Source organism: Oncorhynchus tshawytscha, linkage group LG11, assembly GCF_018296145.1.
Source record: "Oncorhynchus tshawytscha isolate Ot180627B linkage group LG11, Otsh_v2.0, whole genome shotgun sequence".
Classification (NCBI taxonomy): Eukaryota; Metazoa; Chordata; class Actinopteri; order Salmoniformes; family Salmonidae; genus Oncorhynchus; species Oncorhynchus tshawytscha.
In genome coordinates this window covers 12,290,376-12,315,686 of record NC_056439.1, presented here as the reverse complement: position 1 = coordinate 12,315,686, position 25,311 = coordinate 12,290,376, and the positions used below count along the sequence as shown (strand labels likewise).

General features: G+C 41.3%; 1 protein-coding gene across 1 annotated transcript in view; it reads right to left on the bottom strand.

Moving 5' to 3' along the window:
• Positions 1-2,170: 2,170 nt before the first annotated feature.
• The window catches only part of LOC112261438 (storkhead-box protein 2), a 39,845-nt gene continuing 16,704 nt past the window's right edge, over positions 2,171-25,311 (bottom strand). The window contains exons 3-4 of the mRNA XM_024436759.2: positions 17,304-19,725; positions 2,171-4,581 (exon numbers count right to left, since the gene is read on the bottom strand). Coding sequence (XP_024292527.2) covers positions 4,377-4,581; positions 17,304-19,725 — 2,627 coding nt within the window. The 3' untranslated portion in view covers positions 2,171-4,376. The remainder of the gene's footprint in view (positions 4,582-17,303; positions 19,726-25,311) is intronic.

Below are 25,311 nucleotides of genomic sequence, written 5' to 3'. Positions count from 1 at the left end.
GATGCCCATTAGACCTTCAGGGCTAATCATCCTAAATGATGTAGGTAATGTTTAAACATTTTCTGATTGTTGCTCCCATCACAACATTTATTTGTAAGCAGTTAGAAACTTTTACAAACAACCCTCATTATCTATAACTTCCTAAATGTTGCGTCCTGCCTTTGGTGAGCAAGACTATCAATAGATGAGTATAGACTAAGGAAGACTCCTGTCAATCAAACAGGCTACCAAAAGGCCAGAAATTGTTCCCGTCCCATTTCTGATAGCAGACATTATACTAAAGACACGTCAGAAAAACAAAACTAACTAACTACGGCCACAGCAACTGGCTTGAATAAGCAAGCTAGTTTTGTATGGTGGCTGTGAACAAAATCTATGATTATACTGATTAATCTACATTATCCATTATTTAATCTTTCCCTTTGTCTCCACTCCGTCTCACTGTTATTATCTCGATAATATTCTAGGATTTCACATAATCTTTTATCAAGTGTGATCCTGATCATCCATTGGCCTAAAGTTACCAGACATTGATTAGTGGTTGACATAGCCTTTGTGATGTATGACATTCATAGGCATATTGATACAGTGCCTTGCGAAAGTATTCGGCCCCCTTGAACTTTGCGACCTTTTGCCACATTTCAGGCTTCAAACATAAAGATATAAAACTGTATTTGTTTGTGAAGAATCAACAACAAGTGGGACACAATCATGAAGTGGAACGACATTTATTGGATATTTCAAACTTTTTTAACAAATCAAAAACTGAAAAATTGGGAGTGCAAAATTATTCAGCCCCCTTAAGTTAATACTTTGTAGCGCCACCTTTTGCTGCGATTACAGCTGTAAGTCGCTTGGGGTATGTCTCTATCAGTTTTGCACATCGAGAGACTGAAATTTTTTCCCATTCCTCCTTGCAAAACAGCTCGAGCTCAGTGAGGTTGGATGGAGAGCATTTGTGAACAGCAGTTTTCAGTTCTTTCCACAGATTCTCGATTGGATTCAGGTCTGGACTTTGACTTGGCCATTCTAACACCTGGATATGTTTATTTTTGAACCATTCCATTGTAGATTTTGCTTTATGTTTTGGATCATTGTCTTGTTGGAAGACAAATCTCCGTCCCAGTCTCAGGTCTTTTGCAGACTCCATCAGATTTTCTTCCAGAATGGTCCTGTATTTGGTTAAAATTGATGGGAAGATGGATGGAGCCATCTTCCCTGTCCCTGCTGAAGAAAAGCAGGCCCAAACCATGATGCTGCCACCACCATGTTTTGACAGTGGGGATGGTGTGTTCAGGGTGATGAGCTGTGTTGCTTTTACGCCAAATGTAACGTTTTGCATTGTTGCCAAAAAGTTCAATTTTGGTTTCATCTGACTAGAGCACCTTCTTCCACATGTTTGGTGTGTCTCCCAGGTGGCTTGTGGCAAACTTTAAATGACACTTTTTATGGATATCTTTAAGAAATGGCTTTCTTCTTGCCACTCTTCCATAAAGGCCAGATTTGTGCAATATACGACTGATTGTTGTCCTATGGACAGAGTCTCCCACCTCAGCTGTAGATCTCTGCAGTTCATCCAGAGTGATCATGGGCCTCTTGGCTGCATCTCTGATCAGTCTTCTCCTTGTATGAGCTGAAAGTTTAGAGGGAAGGCCCGGTCTTGGTAAATTTGCAGTGGTCTGATACTCCTTCCATTTCAATATTATCGCTTGCACAGTGCTCCTTGGGATGTTTAAAGCTTGGGAAATATTTTTGTATCCAAATCCGGCTTTAAACTTCTTCACAACAGTATCTCGGACCTGCCTGGTGTGTTCCTTGTTCTTCATGATGCTCTCTGCGCTTTTAACGGACCTCTGAGACTATCACAGTGCAGGTGCATTTATACGGAGACTTGATTACACACAGGTGGATTGTATTTATCATCATTAGTCACTTAGGTCAACATTGGATCATTCAGAGATCCTCACTGAACTTCTGGAGAGTTTGCTGCACTGAAAGTAAAGGGGCTGAATAATTTTGCACACCCAATTTTTCAGTTTTTGATTTGTTAAAAAAGTTTGAAATATCCAATAAATGTCGTTCCACTTCATGATTGTGTCCCACTTGTTGTTGATTCTTCACAAAAAAATACAGTTTTATATCTTTATGTTTGAAGCCTGAAATGTGGCAAAAGTTCGCAAAGTTCAAGGGGGCCGAATACTTTCGTAAGGCACTGTATGTCACTTGTTTTATAATGAACACATTTTTGTCATGACAAAAATTAAATCTTCTAGCCTTACAATCTTCTCAGCGGGCTAAACTGGTTGTACTGAGGTCAAGTTCACATTTTGTGATTTTGTGATGTCATAATTTGTGATGTCATTAGCTAATGATTGTAAAATTATGTTTTTATAGTTTTCTTTAGCTACCATAAAAAGACGCCTTTACCTCGTATTCCGGTTATGCAGTCTTTCCCAGGCATCTTGATGTTAAGAAAAAGGTATCTTTAACTGGTTGTAATCATGTTATATGACATAACTTTAATCACATTTCAACCAACATTTTTGACCACTGGAAGGAGACTGCATAACTTCGAAAAAAGAGTTTCAAAGTAAAAGTGAATACAATTGTACAATTGGATGTGTAATTCATTAATTAACCACTATCGTGCAAGATGGCTTAATAATTACTGTGTTTTATGGGCACCATAAATATTTAAATTCCTTCAATAATGCACATTGCAATTCTGCATGTGTGGGGTAATTAACTTAACCCCTAATGTAGCTTTGATACTTGTTTCAGGACAATTTACAGAAAAGTAAAGTCCTTTCAAACCATTGCCTTTAATTGTGAATCATGCTAAAAAGCAGATCTTCAGCATTAAGGATTGAATAGAGCGTTTCATATAGAAATCTTAGCACCTGTACAAGAAAAACAAATTCCCAAAACACGATACTTACAGTATTGTGATACAAACAATATTGTGAATAAAGAGGCAGGACTGCAATAACTCTTCACTATTCTCTTGCAAGGTAGCCATCGCTATTCCGCATGCTCTAATATTTTTGTGAGATTTTGTGAGATTTTGCAATTTGCAAGACAATTTAGTAGCTGGTCAATTTCATAAAACAACACTTAAGGAGAAATACCGCAGACATAAGTTGTATAAATGCCTTGATGGCTCTGGCAATGATAGTGATAAACATGTTAAGGGAAACAAGGTGTTTGTCTGTCCTATACCCCTGGGATATATAGTTACACTTTGCACCCGCTGCAACCATTTTATGGTCCATCTATGCACACTCTGGCAAACATGTAGTGAAAAGGCAAACACATCTGAAACAAACAGAAAAGTCAAGTCCTTTCAAACCAATTACAACACTCAGAGAGCCACTGATCAGCAAGGCAAACTCCTCACACACCACCAACAAGATCACAGAGTGTGTGTGTGCGTGTGTTCAAGATAATAAATTCTTATGACCTGAGATTATGTGTTGGATAAAGAATTTTTTCAATATTTTTTTTATTTAGTCATAAATACCACAGAAAAGGCACATTAGTGCTCCAGGATGGAAACTTAATAATTCAACTAACAATGTAAAACAACCGTTTCCCTTACTAAATTGTCATTATTCATTTGAATGATTTCGTTTCAGTCACTTAAATATAAAAAAAGTTTTGAGTATACATTATTGTACTTATGAATAAATGATACTGTATGGATAGAACTACAATAGCCTATTTTGCTTTGCACTACACAAATTGGAACCTCTGACATTTTGCCTTTCCACCTCCTTATCTCTTCCTTCATTATTTTTAATACTGTGCATCAACATCAACATACAAATAAGATAATTCTCCTGATAAATTATTTATAATTCTTGATAGAAAACATTTCATTGGACATGGATTGGAAATAACACGTAAAAGTATAGATTTTCCAAAATGTGACTACATTTCTCTAATACCAACATTGAGGAATCTGGAAATCTGTCCCAAAAACAAAATTAAAGTCGATATAATCCAAATCAAGATAATTCCTGATTGGCTCTCTTGCAATGGGAGACAAAATGAATCAAGGTCAGGATAGTTTCTTTATTTTGTGGTTGTCATTTTGTTTGTTTGTTTTTTTGCAGTGAAGTTTTGAAGCTGTGGGAACAGTCTCTGGAAGCCATGCCTGTGTGGTTAACAGTCCCAGTAGTAGTTGGATTTTCTGGGGGTTGGGTGAGGGAGGGTGGACATGTGTGTGTGGATGGGTGAGGAGAAGGTGGGGGCACAACGTGACCCAACTTCTGCCTTCTCCACCCCCCCCTATTACCCCCAATGGTCCCTACCATAACCTTAATAATCCACGTCCTCCATTTCAGGCCTTGATGTATGTCTGTCTGTATGTCAGGTCAGACGCTGGTGATGGATGCCAGGCAGGTTGAAGACTTCTGCAGTTTCTCAGGCTGTGCGGTATGGGGGGGTTCTGGGATGGTGCGAAAGCTGAAAGGCGGACCGATGCTGGTGGTGCCCATGTGGCCCGGACTCAATGCTGGATTCTGTCGTCTATTGCTCTCCATGATGCTCGACGTGTTGGAAGCCAGGCTTTCACGTGTCCTGTCACGACAGTGAGACGGAGACACATCCGTGGAGTAAAGAGAAGGAGAGGACAGAAAGAGAATTAGAGGATGGGGACAACAGAGACTTGCAATAAGTGGGAAGTAAACTAGCCACTGCCACCAACAGCTTTTCATTTTCTAACCAAAAATGTGATTGTGTAGCTTTATGACTTAGTTGAAAGTTACTTGGAGGATTTGGGCATGCAATTTAAACCATGCTAACTTGGGGACATTGTGTTTTGGTTAGAATAATATTAGCGGTTGGTGGCTAGTTTATATAAATCAAAGCATGGATTGCAGTCTCTCCTTGTCCAAAGACTTCTTTCAAGGTAATGTGTACATTTGAAATTTGACTATCTCAAACCCTGTGTGTCAAACACACACGCTGGCCAGATCCAGCCCGTGACACATTTCTATCTGGCCTGGGCAATGATTTGGGTTGTCAATTCATTTTGGCACAGCCAACGTGCTGTGCACCAATGGCAGTGCATTGCCACACACTTTTCTTCCTTGACCCACACACACACCTCCTTCCAGACCCACAGACACACATACACCTACGAGCCAGCCAGTGTGCTGTATCATATCATCACTAAACATTTGCAGAATTCCCAATTGTTCTCCTTAATGGCACTGATTGAGTCTTCTACCGGCCCGAAAGTTTAAGCGTGTTGATATTGCTGTACTACAGAAAGTGTCATATTGGTTGACAAAAAGTTACACACGTCAGTATAAATTAGGACACAAGTGAGTATGATGAGTTAACAGTTTATGAAATTACAACCTGATACGAACCCAAATTGCGCTGCTTAAGTGTGTCCCGTTTATAGTGTGTATCGGAGGGAAAGTGCACAGACACATACCACATCCTAGTCTACTAAAATGTTGCAGTCTGGCTTTGGTTTTTAAAGCTTGACAATGAATAACCAAAAAACTAAACCTGCAACAAAACACCATACAAAGGGTAAATGTAGTCCTATTACGGCAACATCTGCGCAGTAGCCGAGGCTCGCTACTCAACTACAATACATTTCCAGGGCACCATACAGCAGGGGTGTAAAGTACCTAAGTAAAAATACTATAAAGTACTACTTATATGTAGTTTTTGGGGGTATCTGTACTTTACTATTTATATTTTTGGCTCCTTTTACTTCACCACATTCCTAAAGAAAATAATGTATTTTTCCCTTACACCCAAAAGTACTCGTTACATTTTGACAGGAAAATGGAACATCCCTTGTCATCCCTACTGCCTCTGATCTGGCAGACTCACTAAACACAAATGCTTCGTTTGTAAATTATGTCTGAGTGTTGGAGTGTGCACCTGGCTAAAACTTTTTTTTTTTTTTAAATATGCCGTCTGGTTTGCTTAATATCAGGAAGTTGAAATGATTTCTAATTTAACTTTAACTTTTGATACTTGAGTACATTTGAGCAATTCCATGTACTTTTGATACTTAAGTATATTTAAAACCAAATACTTTTAGACATTTATTCAAGTAGTATTTTACTGGGTGACTTTTACTTCTACTTGAGTCATTTGTTATTAAGGTATCTTTACTTTGACTCAAGTATGACAATTGAGTACTTTTTCCACCACTGCCATACAGCAATGCTGCATTCAACCGAACTGGTGATCCATGCAGCAAGACAAATGTAAAACATGTTTAAAGTTTAAATGCTACAACAACCAAACTACATTTTTGTTATTTTCCATTTTTAAATAGTTTTTGATTAGTGTCGTAGCATATTATGCACATCTGCAAGCATAGCAGCAAAGGCTGGACAAATATTTTTTCTCTCTTTTGTTTAATTTCTGTTAAAATGCTATATACAGAATTCAATGTACTTTTTTAATGGACATTATATAAAGGGGCATATAGGTTATGTCTGGACTGTGAATTTGTGTTTTTTCAATATGGCCCTTGGAGGTGATTGAGTTTGACACCCCTGACATAATACATTCGTAATTAATAATTAGTGCCACATCCATAAGGAAGAGTTCCAAACAACAGGACAAAGCAGCAGAGACTACAGCCAAAGTGTAGAGGCTTCAATCAGGGTGTATATCTGGTCAAATTAAAATCATTTTTTGGGGGATAAGCTACATTAACAGACACATTGAAGTTTGATGTTTCAATTTGGCATCATGATCAACAGGACTCAAAACACAATTTAGATTAATGCTCACATCTGCTTTATGTAAATTATTAAAGCTGTAATCCTCAATGGTGAAAGTGCCATGTCCATTTCAGATATTACAACAACACAGTTTTCCCTCAGATGTCATTGCATGTGAGATAGAACAGCGAATATGTGCAGCAATTGTTTTTACCATGATGCTCACCTCCATTTGGATGCTCTTCTTCTCCATTTAGTCAACAAAACAAAAAAACAATAACAAATGTACCTGGGGCGACCAGCGGCACTGTAACATTGCCATCTGCAACTACCACTAAATGTCACTACATACCAGTAGAAGCAAAGGAATAGAAATCAACAAGTGTAAAACATAAAATTCTGCTCAACACTGCTGGTTAGCATTAACCTCTAAAGTATTCACACATCTTGACTTTGTCCACATTTTGTTGTGTTACAAAGTGGGATTAAAATGGATTTAATTATCATTTTTTTGTGAAGGATCTATACCAAAATACTCTAATGTCAAAGTGGAAGAAAATTCTAACATTTGTAAAAGATTAATGAAAAATAAAACACTAACAAACATGTTAGAATCACCTTTGGTAGCGATTACAGTTGTGAGTCTTTCTGGGTGTCTCGGAGAGCTTTGAATACCTGGATTATGCAACATTTGCCCATTATTATTTTCAAAAATCTTCAAGCTCTGTCAAATTGATCACAGCAATTCAGCAATTTTCAGGTCTTGCCATAGATTCTCAAGCAGATCTAAATCAAAACTAACTCAGCCACTCAGGAACATTCACTGGCTTCTTGGTAAGCTACAGTGTAAATTTGGCCTTGTGTTTTAGGTTATTGTCCTGCTGAAAGGTGAATTTATCTCCCAGTGTCTGGTGGAAAGCAGGCTGAGCCAGGTTTTCCTCTAGGATTTTGCCTGTGCTTAGCGCCATTCTGTTTCTTTTTTTATCCTGAAAAACTACCCAGTCCTTAACAATTACAAGCATACCCATAATATGATGCAGCCACCACTATGCTTGAAAATATGGAGTGGTACTCAGTAACGTGTTGTAATGGATTTCCCCTAAGCATAACACTTAGTATTCAGTGTACAGTGTCTCCTGACCCCTCCTGTCTCAGCCTCCAGTATTTATGCTGCAGTAGTTTATGTGTCGGGGGGCTGGGGTCAGTTTGTTATATCTGGAGTACTTCTCCTGTCCTATTCGGTGTCCTGTGTGAATCTAAGTGTGCGTTCTCTAATTCTCTCCTTCTCTCTTTCTTTCTCTCTCGGAGGACCTGAGCCCTAGGACCTGAGCTCCAGGACTACCTGACATGATGACTCCTTGCTGTCCCCAGTCCACCTGGCCATGCTGCTGTTCCAGTTTCAACTGACCTGAGCCCTAGGACCATGCCCCAGGACTACCTGACATGATGACTCCTTGCTGTCCCCAGTCCACCTGGCCATGCTGCTGCTCCAGTTTCAACTTCCACCTGACTGTGCTGCTGCTCCAGTTTCAACTGTTCTGCCTTATTATTATTCGACCATGCTGGTCATTTATGAACATTTGAACATCTTGGCCATGTTCTGTTATAATCTCCACCCGGCACAGCCAGAAGAGGACTGGCCACCCCACATAGCCTGGTTCCTCTCTAGGTTTCTTCCTAGGTTTTGGCCTTTCTAGGGAGTTTTTCCTAGCCACCGTGCTTCTACACCTGCATTGCTTGCTGTTTGGGGTTTTAGGCTGGGTTTCTGTACAGCACTTTGAGATATCAGCTGATGTACGAAGGGCTATATAAATAAATTTGATTTGATTTGAGTATTCAGGACAAAAATGTAATTGCTTTGCAACAGTTTTTGCAATATTACTTTAGTGCATAATTGCAAACAGCGGATGCACATTGGAATATTTTTTATTTTGTACAGGTTTTCTATTCACTCTGTCAATTACCTTGGTGCTTGGTGTTGTAGAGTAACTACAATATTGTTGTTCCATCGTCAGTTTCTCCTATCACAGCCTTTAAACTCTGTAACTGTTTTAAAGTCACCATTGGCCTCATGATGAAATTCCTGAGCGGTTTCCTTCCTCTCCAGCAACTGAGTTAGCAACTGAGTCACCTGTACATTTGTAGTGACTGGATGTATTGACACAACATCCAAAGTGTAATTAATAACTACACTATGCTCAAAGGGATATTCAAAATCTTATTTTTTTTACCCATCTATCAGGTGCCCTTCTTTGCAAGGCATTGGAAGACCTCCCTGCTCTTTCTTGCTGAATCTGTGTTTCAGGGACCTTACAGATAATTGTAGATGAGGTAGTCATTCAAAAATCACGTTAACCACTATTAATGCACATAAGAGTCCATACAACTTATTTTGTGACTTGTTAAACTTCTTATGGCTGCAGGGGCACTATTGAGTAGCTTGGATGAAAGATGCCCAGAGGTGCCCAGAGTAAACGGCTTGCTCCTCAGTCTCAGTTGCTAATATATGCATATTATTATTAGTATTGGACAGAAAACACCCTGAAGTTTCTGAAACTGTTTGAATGATGTCTGTGAGTATAACAGAACTCATATGGCAGGCAAGAACCTGAGAAGAAATCCAAACAGGAAGTGAGAAATCGGAGGTTGGTATATTTTCAAACCATTCCCCATTGAAATCCCATTGCGATATGAATGAAGACTCATTCCTAGGGCTTCCACTAGATGTCAACGGTCTATAGAAATTTGAATGAGGCTTCTACTGCGTTGTGGGACTGAATAAGAGGGGAATGAATCAGACTACTGGCAGAGAGCCAGTTCCAGGTCACGCGCATACCGCATGATATCTTCCTGTGTTCCGTTCCTCCTCAAGACACAAAGGAATTCTCTGGTTGGAACTTTATTGAAGATTTACGATAAAAACATCCTAATGATTGATTCTGTACTTACTTTGAAATGTTTCTTCAACCTGTAATACAACTTTCTGAAGATTTTGTACCAAATGCGCAAACAAAAGTAGCTAATTGGACATAATCGAACAAATCAAGCATTTATTGTGGACCTGGGATTCCTGGGAGTGCATTCTAATGAATATCAAAGGTAAGGGAATATTTAGCATGTAATTTATGGTTTATGTTGACTCCAACATGGCGGCTAATTTGACTATTGTTCCGAGCGCCGTCTGATTATTGCATGGTTTGCTTTTTCCGTAAAGTTTTTAAATCTGACACAGCGGTTACATTAAGGAGAGGTATATCTATAATTCCATGTGTATAACTTGTATTATCATCTACATTTATGATGAGTATTTCTGTTGAATCGATGTGGCTATGCAAAATCACTTGATGTTTTTGAAACTAGTGAATGTAACGCGCCTATGTAAACTCAGATTTTTAAAATATAAATATGAACTTTATCAAACAAAACATACATGTATTGTGTAACATGAAGTCCTATGAGTGTCATCTGATGAAGATCATTAAAGGTTAGTGATTCATTTTATCTCTATTTGTGCTTTTTGTGACTCCTCTCTTTGGCTGGAAAAATGGCTGTTTTTATTGTGGTTTGGTGGTGACCTAACATAATCGTGTGTGGTGCTTTCGCTGAAAAGCATATTTGAAATCAGACACTGTGGTGGGATTAACAACAAGACTACCTTTTAAAACGGTATAAAATACATGTATGTTTGAGGAATTTTAATTATGAGATTTCTGTTGTTTTGAATTTGGCGCCCTGCACTTTCACTGGCTGTTGTCAATATCATCCCGTTAACAGGATTGCAGCCCAGAAGAGGTTTTAAGCTAATTTTTACTCCTGCATTTATTTAGACTTGCCATAACAAAGGGTTTGAATACTTATTGACTCAAGACATTTCAGCTTTTATTTTGTTAACCAATTTGTAAAAATTTAAAAACTATTCCACTTTGACATTATGGTGTATTGTGTGTAGGCCTGTGACAAAAAAACATTTTTGGGGGGGGATGTCTCTGTGAGCTTGCAGATACACATAGACTTCCAGTCATTGCGCTAATGCTAGTTAGCATTGGCTCATGAAACGACCTTCAACTTCATTAAGATATTACCTGTTAGATACTGCTGCACTGTCGGATCTAGAAGCATCTACCATTCCAGTGTTTAATTGCTATATTGTAATTACTTCGCCACCATGGCCTATTTATTTCCTTAACTTACCTCATTTGCACTCACTGTATATAGACTTTTTGTTTTCTTTTGTTCTACTGTATTATTGACTCTATGTTTTGTTTATTCCATGTGTAACTCTGTTGTTGTATGTGTCAAATTGCTACGCTTTATCTTGGCCAGGTCGCAGTTGCAAATGAGAACTTGTTCTCAACTAGCCTACCTGGTTAAATATAAATAAATAAAATTAAAATAATAAAATAAAATAAGCATTTCACTACACTCACAATAACATCTGCTAACCACGTGTACGTGACCAATACAATTTTATTTGAATTTGATTTGATACTGGACATAAAAACATAAGAATGGTTTGAGTTTGAGTTTATTTTTACAGGGACAGTGCACATTAATCAACATTACGGTAAAAGTGCTGGTTTTAGCCAGCCGGCTAATTTTCAACTGCAGTCCATTGGGCAGGATATCCACGAGTTCATCTGACTCCAGGGAAGTAGATTGTTGGCAAAATCTAGAAGTATCCCTTTAATACCATTCTAAAGACAGCTGCTCCAAGCAGGTGTGTGTGGTAACATAATGCATGGATAGGATGGCCAAGCCACTGGCATGCTATTACTGTGTATATTGCTTGGAATGGAAATGTCTGTTCTACTAATGCTAATACCCTTGGAAAGAGGACACATCACAAACATCAAAATAAAACCTTAGCGGAGCCACCTTATCCTTTTGGGAGGAAGCATTACATTTGCTAGAAAATAGCGGTACATTACCTGACTAACTAAATAAGTGAAATGTTTTGCCTCAAAGATAGTTAGCTAACTAGCTTAAGTTCTTTATGGTTAGTTAGCAACTGCTCCTACACTCTTTTGCTAGATACCGTAACAATGTTGTGTCGGATTCCGGTTGAGCAATGTAGAAATAAGTTGTACAAGGTCTCTCCAGCAACTTCTGTAAATAATCCTACGTTTCGCCTAAATTCATACTTCTTATTTATTCCTTTACACTTGTGTGTATAAGGTAGTTGTTGTGAAATTGTTAGATTACTTGTTAGATATTACTGCACGGTCGGAACTAGAAGCACAAGCATTTCACTACACTTGCATTAACATCTGCTAACCATGTGTATGTGACCATTAAAATTAGATTTTATTTTATTTTATTTCTCATGGTCTCAAAAGTCATTTTAATTACCAAGTAATAGAGCGTACCTAAGTTAGCATGCGCAAACCAGTCACACGCTTTGGAAAATCGACGGAAAAAACGTCACACTCGACCAAATCAACTTCAGATACGATCCCAACTTCCTTGAAGGCTTCAATAGCCACTCCTGGCGATACGGCTAACCCGATAACACTGGAGATCCTTGCCAGAGAGCTGGCGAAATCACGTGAAAGTTTGGCAGCAGAACTCACCGAATTGCTGAATAACTCCCTGGAGGCTGCACTGGCTCCAATTCAGGCAACTGTGGAAACTATCTGGGGTTCTGTGGCATCTCACACTACCACACTGGCCGAAGTTGAGGCCGGGACACAGCGACCAACTCACTATGCTGGAAACCAGGCTTGATGATCTGGCCGCCGCCAACAAGTCTCTGCAGCTACTTGTGGAAGATTTGATGTCATGTTCAAAATGCCAGAATATCCGCGTGATTGGACTGCCAAAGGATTCTGAGACAGGATCTCCAACCCAGTTCATGGAGGAGCTGTTCAAGGAAATTTTGGGCGATGAGGCTTTTCCAAATGTCCCTGAAATCTATAGAGCCCACTGCAGCCTTGCACCGAAACCTCGCCCAGGCAGCCGACCGCGTCCCATCAAAGTGCGGTTCCATCGATACAAAGGAGCCTGTCTTTTGGTGGGCAAGGGAACATAGTGACATCCCCTTGCAAGGCCACAAGATCACGTTCTATCAGGATTTCAGTTCTAGCCTGGTAAAGAAACGGGCCGCATTCAACGACATCAAGTCCACTCTGTACAAGAAGGGAATCCACTTTGGGGTGATATATCCTGCCCGTCTTCGTGTCACCTTTAACGGCAAGGTCCACTTTTTGAAACTCCTGAAGAAGCTGAGTCCTTCTACCGACAGCACATACATCGAATTCCTGAATTGGGATGATTTCTCACCTGCCTGTATTATGTGGGTAACATTAGTTCTAGTGACCGTGTGGACACTAGGCTACATACATTACCGGTCAAAAGTTTTAGAACACCTACTCATTCAAGTGTTTTTCTTTATTTGCACTATTATCGACATTGTAGAATAATAGTGAAGACATCAAAACAATGAAATAACACATGGAATCATGCAGTAACAAAAAAAGTGTTAAACGAATCAAAATATATTTTATATTTGAGATGCTTCAAATAGCCACCCTTTGCCTTGACAGCTTTGCACACTCTTGGCATTCTCTTAACCAGCTTAACTTGGAATGCTTTTCCTTCACTCTGCGGTCCAACTCATCTCAAACCATCTCAATTGGGTTGAGTTCGGGGGATTGTGGAGGACAGGTCATCTGATGCAGCACTCATCACTCTCCTTCTTGGTCAAATAGCCCTTACACAGCCTAGAGTTGTGTTGGGTCATTGTCCTGTTGAAAAACAAATTATAGTCCCACAAAGCCCAAACCACATGGAATGGCGTATCACTGCAGAATGCTGTGGTAGCCATGCTGGTTGTGTGCCTTGCATTCTAAATAAATCACTGACAGTGTCACCAGCAAAGCACCCCCACACCATAACACCTCCTCCTCCATGCTTTACGGTGGGAAATACACATGCAGCGATCATCCCTTCACCCACACAGCGTCTCACAAAGACGACAGTTGGAACCAAAAATCTCACATTTGGACTCCAGACCAAAGTTCCACCGTTCTAATGTCCATTGCTCGTGTTTCTTGGCCCAAGCAAGTCTCTTTTCTTATTGGTGTCCTTTAGTAGTGGTTTCTGTGCAGCAATTAGACAAAGAAGGCCTGATTCACGCAGTCTCCTCTGAACAGTTGATGTTGAGATGTGTCTGTTACTTTAACTGTGAAGCATTTATTTGGGCTGCAACACTGGAAATCGTGAACACTGGAAACTCTAATGAACCTATCATCTGCAGCAGAGGTAACTCTGGGTCTTCCTTTCATGTGGCAGTCCTCAAAGAGAGCCAGTTTCATCATAGCGATTGATGGTTTTTGCGACTGCACTTGAAGAAACTTAAATTGTAAAAAAAATTACATATTAACTGACCTTCATGTCCTAAAGTAATGGACTGTCGTTTCTCTTTGCTTATTTGAGTTGGTATTGCCATAATGGACTTGGTATTTTACCTATCTTCTGTATACCCTCCCTACCTTGTCACAACACAACTGATTGGCTCAAATGCATTATGAAGGAAAAAATTCCACAAATTAAGTTGAGAAGGCACACCTGTTAATTGAAATGCATTCCAGGCGACTGCCTCATGAAGCTAATATAGAGAATGCCAAGAGTGTGCGAAGCTGTCATCAAGGCAAAGGGTGGCTATTTTGAAGAATCTCCAATATAAAATATATTTTGATTTGTTTAACACTTTTCTGGTTACTACATGATTCCATATGTGTTATTTCAAAGTGTTGATGACTTCAGTATTATTCTACAATGTAGAAAATTGTTACAATACAGAAAAACCCTTGAATGAGTAGGTGTTCTAACATTTTTGACTGGTAAGTATACTTCTAGGGCCATCTATTGATCCGTTTCTAAGGGAAACAATCCGGCAGCGTAGCCTAGTGATTAGAGCGTTGGACTAGTAACCGAAAGGTTGCAAGATTGAATCCCCGAGCTGACAAGGTACAAATCTGTCGTTCTGCCCCTGAACAAGGCAGTTAACCCACTGTTCCTAGGCCGTCATTGGAAATAAGAATAAGAACTGACTTGCCTAGTTAAAAAAGGTAAAATAAAAAATATGCTAAAGCTTGCTGGCTAGAGTAAGTATGTTTGAAGAAGCACATAACTCGTTTGTGTTGTTGACAACTACATACCACGCTGTCTCACTGCTCTTTAAACTTCCATTTGATCTTGTTCAGTTTCTTAATCAAAGGCAATCGTTTTTAAAAGCGCAGCATTTTGATTTCTTTATTTTTACTAAAGCTTTGAACTTGCTGCACCACTAATGGCAATCTATAGCCTACATTGCAGTTTGGCAGCCTTCAGATCATTTTGGATACTAATGTTACTAGCTAGTTAGACACCGATCCTGTCCACCATTATTTTAATTGTATTTTTCACTCTTTTTTTATGGACATTCTGAACTGTCGTGGCTTACGTTGGCCATAGTTGGTGATGTTGGTCACAGACGGTCCTCAGTTACATTCCCTTTTTCTTTGTCTCCACTACGACATTAGAGTCTAATAATATCACTCCTCTCTTCCAACTGTACTCTTGTTGTTGTTTATTTGTTGCACTAGCTGAAGAGTTTAGACCCATGGTTTGTTTGCTTAATTGTACATATCCAAAATACTAGTCCGTTTGTATACTTTTATTGAATTGTTTCCTCCTTAGGACGTTTAACAATTTAACAATTCAGGGGCCGATCCTTTTCATAGCCTACTGGTTAATTTAAAATGTTTCTCATTACTCAGCCCTGTGGCGACACCTAGTGGACTACATTTTATGGCCATTGAAATGCCACCGATCGCATCTTCTTTCCTAGGTTGGTTTGACCTCACAGAGATGTAGGGTAATCAACGGATGCTGAGTAAAAGAGAATTCCTGCTACTCGTCTCGTTAATAATGACGAGTTTAGGATTTGTATGTTTTCATTTTTTTTCTTCTTTGAAGTGTATTGTACTATCATTTTTATTTTTGTGTATGTTTGGAATGTTCGGGATGGTGAGAGGGCTTTATGTTGGCATTATCCAAAGATTCTTGTGCTCTGCTTTTTTAGAGGATTTGTATATATATTTTTATGCTGCTCCTCTCTCAATCTCTCTTTTCCTCTTTCTTTTTCATTTTACTTCTCCTCTTATGAAGATTAATGTCTAGTTCAACAACAAGTTGAAGGTATCTTGGGGCTTCCAGTCAGACTGGTGACATGAAACATTTGCGGTTGTGGGGGGAAAATTAAGCGTGCCAGTATTTTCACATCTGAAGTGCCTGGATACCTATATTGCATTTCTTCCAGAAATGACCATACATGATTGCGTAAAACATGGGTTGGACAGGTTTTTCATTCACATTTTTAACGGCAAAGTCAGGGGAACAGCAATAGTGATTCACAAACGAGTACAGTTTTCACCCTCACAGATCATTTCAGATCCTTATACAATAGTTAGTGGCACCCTCTTCCAAACCCCTGTAGTACTTGCGAATGTTTCGCCCCTAACTGGGATGACACTAGATTTATGACATCTCTTTTAGCCTCCCTAATCTTGACACCCACCGCCTCATCTTCGGCGGGGACCTTATCTTCTCTCCTAAGCCCCACGTGTAACAATCACCTATTTTTACCCTCCAAACTCCACCAGGCTTTTTTGGTTTTGTGACATGAGAGCGGTTTGGTTTGTTTCAAAGATGTATTTTTAGATGGGACTTTGACAGTTTTAATGATCTTGTCGCTAAATCTAATCTGGCTCATTCTTTTTTTCTAATTCTCATAATCTTTTCCGCTATATTCAAGCCCGTAACTTTGTTCGCTCTCATTTTCCCACCTTTCCTCAAACTGCCTCCCAAGACGTTGCTAGAGGAGATTTTATCCCTCCTGTGGAGTCGTTTAGGTCTGATTTCTAGATTATATGACATTGTGCTTTCCTCTGAACACTCTCCAATAAACTAAATCAAGACTGGGGTAGTGAACTTGAACTTGACCTGGCAGATGACTGGTGGGAGGTGGACCTTCTTAGGGTTAACTCCACATCCTCATGTGCTCGGTTAAGTTTCATTCAGTTCAAAGACTTGTACAGACTTCATTACAACAAAGAAAAACATAGTAAATTCCTCCCAGACACGGATGACACGTGATAGACGTACATTCTCTCCGGCAGACCAAACTCATATGTTTTATTCATGTTCTAAGCTGTCAAGAGTATTGGTCATCCTGTTTTAATACTCTCTCTAAAATGTGAGATACTGACCTGTAGCCTTGTCCTCTAATAACGTCCGAATTGAAATAAGTGAATTTGTCCAAAAACTCACAACACCTTCAAATGGAGGGACTAGATACATAAAGTGCATTCCTTATCTAAACGGTAAAACAGATATGTATGAAAATACCCTCGAATAAAAGGTTACATTTTGTACTGTCGCCTCATATAAAACATTTGATCTCAAATCCGCAGCGGAGTGTACGAAACATACCTCCAAAAATTACAAGTTGTCTCCAGCTGTTTACATTTGACAGACTGTGATGATATACACTTTCTATGTGTATTCTTTGGTCATAACCCTCTGGTTGTTGTAGTGGACAAACTAGGTTCAGCTTACCTTGGGGAGTTGAATCCACTGTCTACAGTCACACTGCTGCTGTCCATGCTATCCAGACGTGCCGAGTGTGCTGACTTCTGGCTGCTACTGTTCTCTGTCTCCTTGGGGCTGAGCAGCGTGAGGTTAGTCTCAAACTTGCGCTGCAGATCACACTCCTTCTCCCGCTCCAGAAGCCACTGCATGGTTCCGACTTCACCCTCCCCGTGCCCTTTGACCTCTGCCGCCACTAACTCCTCCCGTGAGGCCTCCTCCTCCACCACCACCTCCTCCTCCTCGTCATCGTCCGACACATTGTAGTAGTCAAAGGCGGCCTCGGAGGCTGATGGGACCACTGGCTCGGAGCCCTGGAGGCCCAGGGCGGAAGTGGGGGAAGCTGCTGAATTCGGAGGCTGCTGGGCCTCTAGATTGTCAAGAACATCGGCTGATTTGATGTGTGGGGTCTTTCGCAGGGTGCCCGACTTGGTGTAGGTGCCCTCCACGTAGCCTGCAGTCAACGCGTTGTGTGGAGGCTTGAACAAAGTGTCCTTGCTGAAAATCTCCTTCCTCTTGTCTGCCCCACCACCACCGCCTCCCCCTCCAGGGTCTACGTTGTGTTGGTGTTGTATCAAACGTCCATTAGGCATGGGCTCTGGGGTCTGGCTTGGTGTTGGCCGTTTTGAGCCGTTTTGTCCCTTTGCCAAAGAGTCCTCTTTGTATTCCATTGTGAGGGGAGAGGTAAGGTGAGGGGTGTGGCGATCAGCCGGAGTGCCCTTCCGGATTCCCTCAGACGAGGTTAACGTGTCGTGGTCTGCTTTTGACAGAGGTGAAGGGGCGGTAAGGATTGTTTCGTTCGACGTATTGCACTGGAAGTAGTCGTCCGCCGAGGGCTTGGGCGAGAGTCCCTTCAGATCACTGTAGGCCGGCAAGCTGTCTCTGCTCTTGTTCCTTTCCAGTGGGCTTCGGATCCTAGACTCGTCCAAGCTCCCCTTCCCTAAGCTCCCCTTCCCCAAATCAGGCACATACATTTCAGAGTTGAACTTGGCAGCCGAGAACATGATCCTTGAGTAGTGGGACGACTTCTGGGAGGCCCGCAAAGTCCCATCATCTGTGTAGTAATGACTCCGCTCGTCGGGACTCCGCTCATAATCCTCTGACATCCCCAAAGAGGTGCTCATTCCGCCCAGAGGGCTCAAAGCGTTATCCATGGAGCGGGACCTCTCCTTAGCCTGATCGGGCATCTCGTCGCGCGACTTCCTTCCTTCTTGAGTTTGACTGTGGCTTCGGTGCACTCTCCCGCTGGATGTCCCACGCGAGGGCTCGGGGAAAGGCATCTCTGTCCTCCTTTTCGCCAACTCTCCGGACACGTCCCACTCTGGGGTGACGGGGAAGTGGGACTCTGTGATGTTGGGGTTACTGTGGACTATGTAAGTCCCGCCGCTTCGTTTGCGCTCCAATGTGTACATGGCCTCACGAGGGGAGCGCACCAGAGAGTGGCTGAAGAAGCGGCTGTAATCCCTGTCCACCATGGCCATGTCCAGGTTGGAACTCTCGGACGGGCCACCCCGGGAGACGCGAGCCTTGCTGTGTGAACGGGACTTGCCGTGCGGCACCCGACGGTGACCACGACTCCTCCGGCTGCGTGCACTGTGCTCAGCCGAGCTGCCTGCTTTTCTCCTCTGGGCACGCTCCTCCTCCAGCCTCTTCATCACGGCCGTGTGGCGTGCCACATTCTCCACCGTCAGGTCTGGGTTGATCCGCCGGATGATCTCCATCTCCACAGTGCGGGGGATGGTGATGGCAGGCGCGTCCTCATCGCGGAGGGGCCATTCCTCTGGGGGGAACTGGGCCGAGAACGTGGCCAGCTGCCTCAGCTTGTCTTTCTTGAAGCTCAGCCTGAACAGTTTCAGCCCAAATTTCTTTGATTGCTTCTCGGCACTGCTGCCACCACCACTGCCCTCCTTTTTTTTGGTCAGCGTGTCAGTCTTGTAGGGGAAGGGGGCATTGCTCTTGCTCTTGTCCATCAGAGGCTCTTGCAACTGTGACGTCTGAACGGGAGCCGGAGGGGGCTCAGGGTAGGAGGGAGGCTCTCCCCGAGGCTCCTTGGGAGACTTCCTCTGGTAAGCCGGGGCATGAGGAATGGGTGTGTCATCGCGGTACGTGTTGTAGGAGTCACCGTGGTTCTTCTGGTTGGGCCTCTCCCTCGTGCAGCCCGGGGTGGAGGACGTGATGGTGCCCGACTGTGGGGAGGTACACTGCTGCTGCTGTTGTTGCTGCCGGTCGTCCAGGTGGTACCACTTGCTGTTGGATCGGATGAGGTTGGGGGTGATAAAGTAGGCCTGGGGAGTGACAATGAAGTAGCCCTCGGGTGTTGGGTAGATTTTCCTCTCTCGCACCAGCATGTTTAGGGTGTGTCGCAGAATTTCCGAGCTCGGTGTCGGAACACCTGAGGGAAACACAGATGGGGGAAAGAACAGTTTTACAGTCACATCAGCAGTTAAAAACCAAAGTTCTATGACTTACATTTCAAGAGTGAAGTATTTTCAGGAGGGACTTGCAAAGCAGAAGTCTCAACATTAAATCTTCGTCATACTTTTTACAATTATTAGTTAGGTCGCTTCTCCTCTTACACCGTTTAAGCTAGAAAATAATTTCAAACTTTAAAATGTGTAGATTGGTCAGGAATAGTGTGCTTACCTACAATTTATTGATATATTTTATACTTTTTAAGTTATACATTTTTATTGTTCTTATTTTTGTCCTCCAACCACTTTCATGGCAATTCCTCATAATTCTAAAGGCCCCATTGTGACATCATCACTTCCAACACACTGTAAATGCAACTTTTGACACAAATCCTCTACTTTGACCACTTGGCCAATAACTTAGACAAAAAGTTAGAGCATATGAAATCTTCCTCTACTTCTCTGCTTTTCAAATCTGAATGATGAACAAAAATATTCTGATAAAAAGTTACCACTGTTTTAGTAACCGCATCAACAGCTTTTGTAACTTTTTTATAAATAACTGAAATGTTGACCACTTTCCAAAAAAGCTATTCAAATTGGAAAGTGGATAAGGAATAGCTTCTACCAATCAATAGATAGAGCTGTAACCCATCAACCTCTCTCTTTATGGATGCAGTAAGTCATGTCAGAAGCTAGCAGATTCATTGCTTACCAACAACAGCTGCACATTTCAATAGCAATACATCACGTTTTAAAGTTCACTTTCCTTGCTTTGTCTAACAACACTATCATGAATCTAGCAAATATGTTTGTGGTTCAGAGTGCAGTATTTATTTAGTTTCAAAGTACACATCTTTGTTAGAATGTTCCTCATACTGGCTGTAGCCAAGGCAACTGTTGCCTAGCAAACAGATAACAATTGCCACCATTCACTCTAGATATTTCACCCATTCATCATTGCACTTCTTTCAGTTTTCAAAGACAACAAAAGTAGTTTAGACACTGAACACAACTACTGACCACAACTATTGACCACACAACTACTGACCACAGCCACACAACTATCGACCACAACACCACAACTACAGACCATAACTACTGACTCAACTACTGAACACACCTGCAGACCACAACCACACAACTACTGACCACAACTACACAACTAATGACCAAAACTACTGAACACAATCACTGTCCACAATCACACAACTACTGACTGCAACCAACTACTGACCACACAACTACTGAACCACACAACTACTTACCGCAACTACTGAGCACAACTACTGAGCATAACTCCCGACCACCACTACTACCTACAACTACTGACCACAATACACCTACAGACTAACTCTTGACCACAACCACACAACTCCCGACCACAAATACTGACCACACAACTACTGACCAATCACTAAACTACTGACTACAACTACTCACCACAACTATTGATTACAGCCACACAATTACTGACTACACAACTACTGAACACAACTCCTGACCACATACTGACCATGACCACACAACTACTGACCACAGCTACTGCCCACATCTAATAACTAAAACTACTGACCACAACTGCTAACCACACAACTACAGAACCACAACCACACAATTACTGACTACACAACTACTAACCATAACTACTGACCCTAACTACTGACCCTAACTACTGACTCTAACTACTCACCACAACCACACAACTACTGACCACAACAACTATTTACAAAAACTACTGCCCAAAACGTAATGACCACAACTACTGACCTAAACTACTACCCACAACCACACAAATAATGCCCACAGCTACTGACCACAAAAAACACAACTACAGACCATAACTCCTAACAACAACTACTGAACACAACTCCTTACCACGACCACATAACTACTGACCTAAACTAGTGACCACAACCACTAAATTACTGACCACACAACCAAATAACTACTGACCACAAACACAAATGCTGACTACAACTACAGACAAACCACAAAACTACTGACTACAACTGACCACAACCAAACAACTACTGAATACACAGCTACTTACCAAACCACTGACCACAACTGCTGTCCACAACCACACAACTACTGACCACAACCACAAAACTACTGACCACAACTACTGACCACAACCACACAACTACTGAATATACAGCTACAGTTGAAGTCGGAACACCTTACATACACCTTAGCCAAATATATTTATACTGAGTGTTTCATTCGTTCTTGACATTTAATCCCAGTAACAATTCCCTGTCTTAGGTCAGTTAGATCACCACTTTATTTTAAGAATGTGAACCGTCAGAATAATAGTAGAGAAAATGATTTATTTCTGCTTTTATTTCTTTAATCACATTCACAGTGGGTCAGAAGTTTACATACACTCAATTAGAATTTGGTAGAATTGCCTTTAAATTGTTTAACTTGGGTCAAACGTGACAGGTAACTTTCCACAAGCTTCCAACAATAAGTTGGGTGAATTTTGGCCCATTCCTCCTGACAGAGCTGGTGTAACTGGGTCAGGTTTGTAGGCCTCCTTGCTCGCACATGCTTTTTCAGGTCTGCCCATACATTTTCCATAGGCTTGAGGTCAGGGCTTTGTGATGGCCACTCCAATACCTTGACTTTGTTGTCCTTATGCCATTTTGCCACAACTTTGGAAGTATGCTTGGGGTCATTGTCCATTTGGACCAAGCTTTGACTTCCTGACTGATGTCTTGAGATGTTGCTTCAATATATCCACATAATTGTCCTTCCTCATCATGCCATCTATTTTGGGAAATGCACCAGCACCCCCACAACATGATGCTGCCACCCCCTGTGCTTCATGGTTGGGATGGTGTTCTTCGGCTTGCAAGCGACTCCCTTTTCACTCCAAACATAACAATGGTCATTAATGGCCAAACAGTTCTATTTTTGTTTCATCAGACCAGAGGACATTTCTCCAAAAAGAACGATCTTTGTCCCCGTGTGCAGTTGCAATCCGTAGTCTGGATTATTTATGGCGGTTTTGGAGCAGAGGCTTCTTCCTTGCTGAGCAGCCTGAGGTAATGTCGACATAGGACTAGTTTTACTGTGGATATAGATAATTTTGTACCTTTTTCCTCCAGCATCTTTACAAGGTCCTTTGCTGATGTTCTGTGATTGATTTGCACTTTTCGCACCAAAGTACATTCATCTCTAGGAGTCAGAACGCGTCTCCTTCCTGAGCAGTATGACGGCTGTGTGGTCCCATGGTGTTTATACTTGCGTACTATTGTTCGTACAGATGAACGTGGTACCTTCAGGCGTTTGGAAAATTGTTCCCAAGGATGAACCAGACTTGTGGAGGTCTACAGTTTTTTTTCTGAGTTCCTGGCTGATTTGATTTTCCCATGATGTCAAGCAAAGAGGTACTGAGTTTGAAGGTAGGCCTTGAAATACATCAACAGGTACACCTCCAATTGACTCAAATTATGTCAATTAGCCTATCAGAAGCTTCTAAAGCCATGACATCATTTTCTGGAATTTTCCAAGCTGTTTAAAGGCACAGTCAATTTAGTGTATGTAATCTTCTGACCCACTGGAATTGTGATACAGTGAATTATAAGTGAAATAATCTGTCTGTAAACAACTGTTGGAAAAATTACTTGTGTCATGCACAAAGTAGATGTCCTAACCAACTTGCCAAAACTATAGTTTGTTAATTAACAAGAAATTTGTGGAGTGGTTGAAAAACAAGTTTTAATGACTCCAAGTGTATGTAAACTTCTGACTTCAACTGTACTTACCAAGGACTGACCACAACTACTGAGACCACAGCCAATGAACTACACAACTACTGACTACAACCACACAACTACTGATCACAAAACTACTGAACCGCACAACTAATGACCACAAAAGCACAAATGCTGACCACAACCACACAAGTACTGACCATGTCTATACTGTAGGGTCCAAAGAACCTGCAACACAACTACAGAACTACTGACCACAACTACCGATCTGGTCTGCACTAGCTCTGACCCCAGCTCTGGTCCTGGGCATAGCTAGCTAGCTCTGGTTCGCACTAGCTCTGGTCTCCACTATAAATTATTACTACTTAAATGAGAATACATTAGCATATAATACCCAACAACAATAATTGTAACTCTTGAATAGTTCAAGCTAGAGACACCAACCCAATGTTCAGGCTGTCCTATCCTATAAACCAATCTAATCATTCAATCAATCTTTTCATCTATCTACTTTTTCAACTATAACCAGTCACTCAGGGGGCTTCTGAGTGGTGCAGCGGTGTAAGGCACGGCATCTCAGTGCTAGAGGTATCACTACAGACCCTGGTTCAATTCCAGGCTGTATCACAACCAGACGTGATTGGAGTCCCATTGGGCGGCGCACAATTGGCCAAGCATTGTCCGGGTTAGGATTTGGCCGGGGTAAATTGTAAATAAGAATTTCTTTCTAAACTGTCTTGACTAGTTAAAAAAATAATAAAAACCACTGTAGACACAACCACCATCTTTCACATGTTCAGGCTATCCTAATTTCACATTCTTTAAAAAGTTGTATCAACTATAACTTTGTACATTTGCATACATTTCTATAAAATAAATCACCACCAGTAACTCTTGAACAGTTCAAGCGAGATACACCAAACCAACGTTCATATGTTCAAGCTATCCTATCTTTTCATCTACCTACTTTTCCCAACTATAATCAGTCACCATCATTACTACTGCAGACACTACCACGACTATAACATATTTCGAAACCACACATACTTCAAAAGAAGCTGGCACCACACACACACACCACATTTTCTTCAGGAAATGTACTTTTAGCCAGAAGCTAGCTATCAGTAGGTCTACATACACAGTTCAGAAAGTATTCAGACCCATTGACTTTCCCCACATTTTGTTACTTGACAGCCTTATTCTAAAATGGATTAAATATTTTTAATCATTAATCAACACACAATATCCCATAATGACAAAGCAAAAACAGGTTTTTAGAATATATATTTTTTTACATATGTATTCACACCCTTTGCTATGAGACTCAAAATGTATCTCCGGTGCATCCTGTTTCAATTGATCATCCTTGAGATGTTACTACAACTTGATTGGTGTCCATCTGTGGTAAATTCAGTTGATTGGACATGATTTGGAAAGGCACACACCTGTCTGTATAAGGTCCCACAGTTGACAGTGCATGTCAGAGCAAAAACCAAGCCATGAGCTTGAAGCAATTATCCGTAGAGCTGCGAAACAGGATTGTGTCAAGGCACAGATCTGGGGAAGTATTCCAAAAAATGTCTGCAGCATTGAAGGTCCCCAAGAACACAGTGGCCTCCATCATTCTTAAATGGAAGACGTTTGGAACCACCAAGACTCTTCCTAGAGCTGACTGCCCGGCCAAACTGAGCAATCGGGGGAGAAGGGCCTTGGTCAGGGAGGTGACCAAGAACCCGATGGTCACTCTGAAAGAGCTCCAGTGTTCCTCTGTGGAGATGGGTGAACCTTCCAGAAGGACAACCATCTCTGCAGCACTCCACCAATCAGGCCTTTATGGTAGAG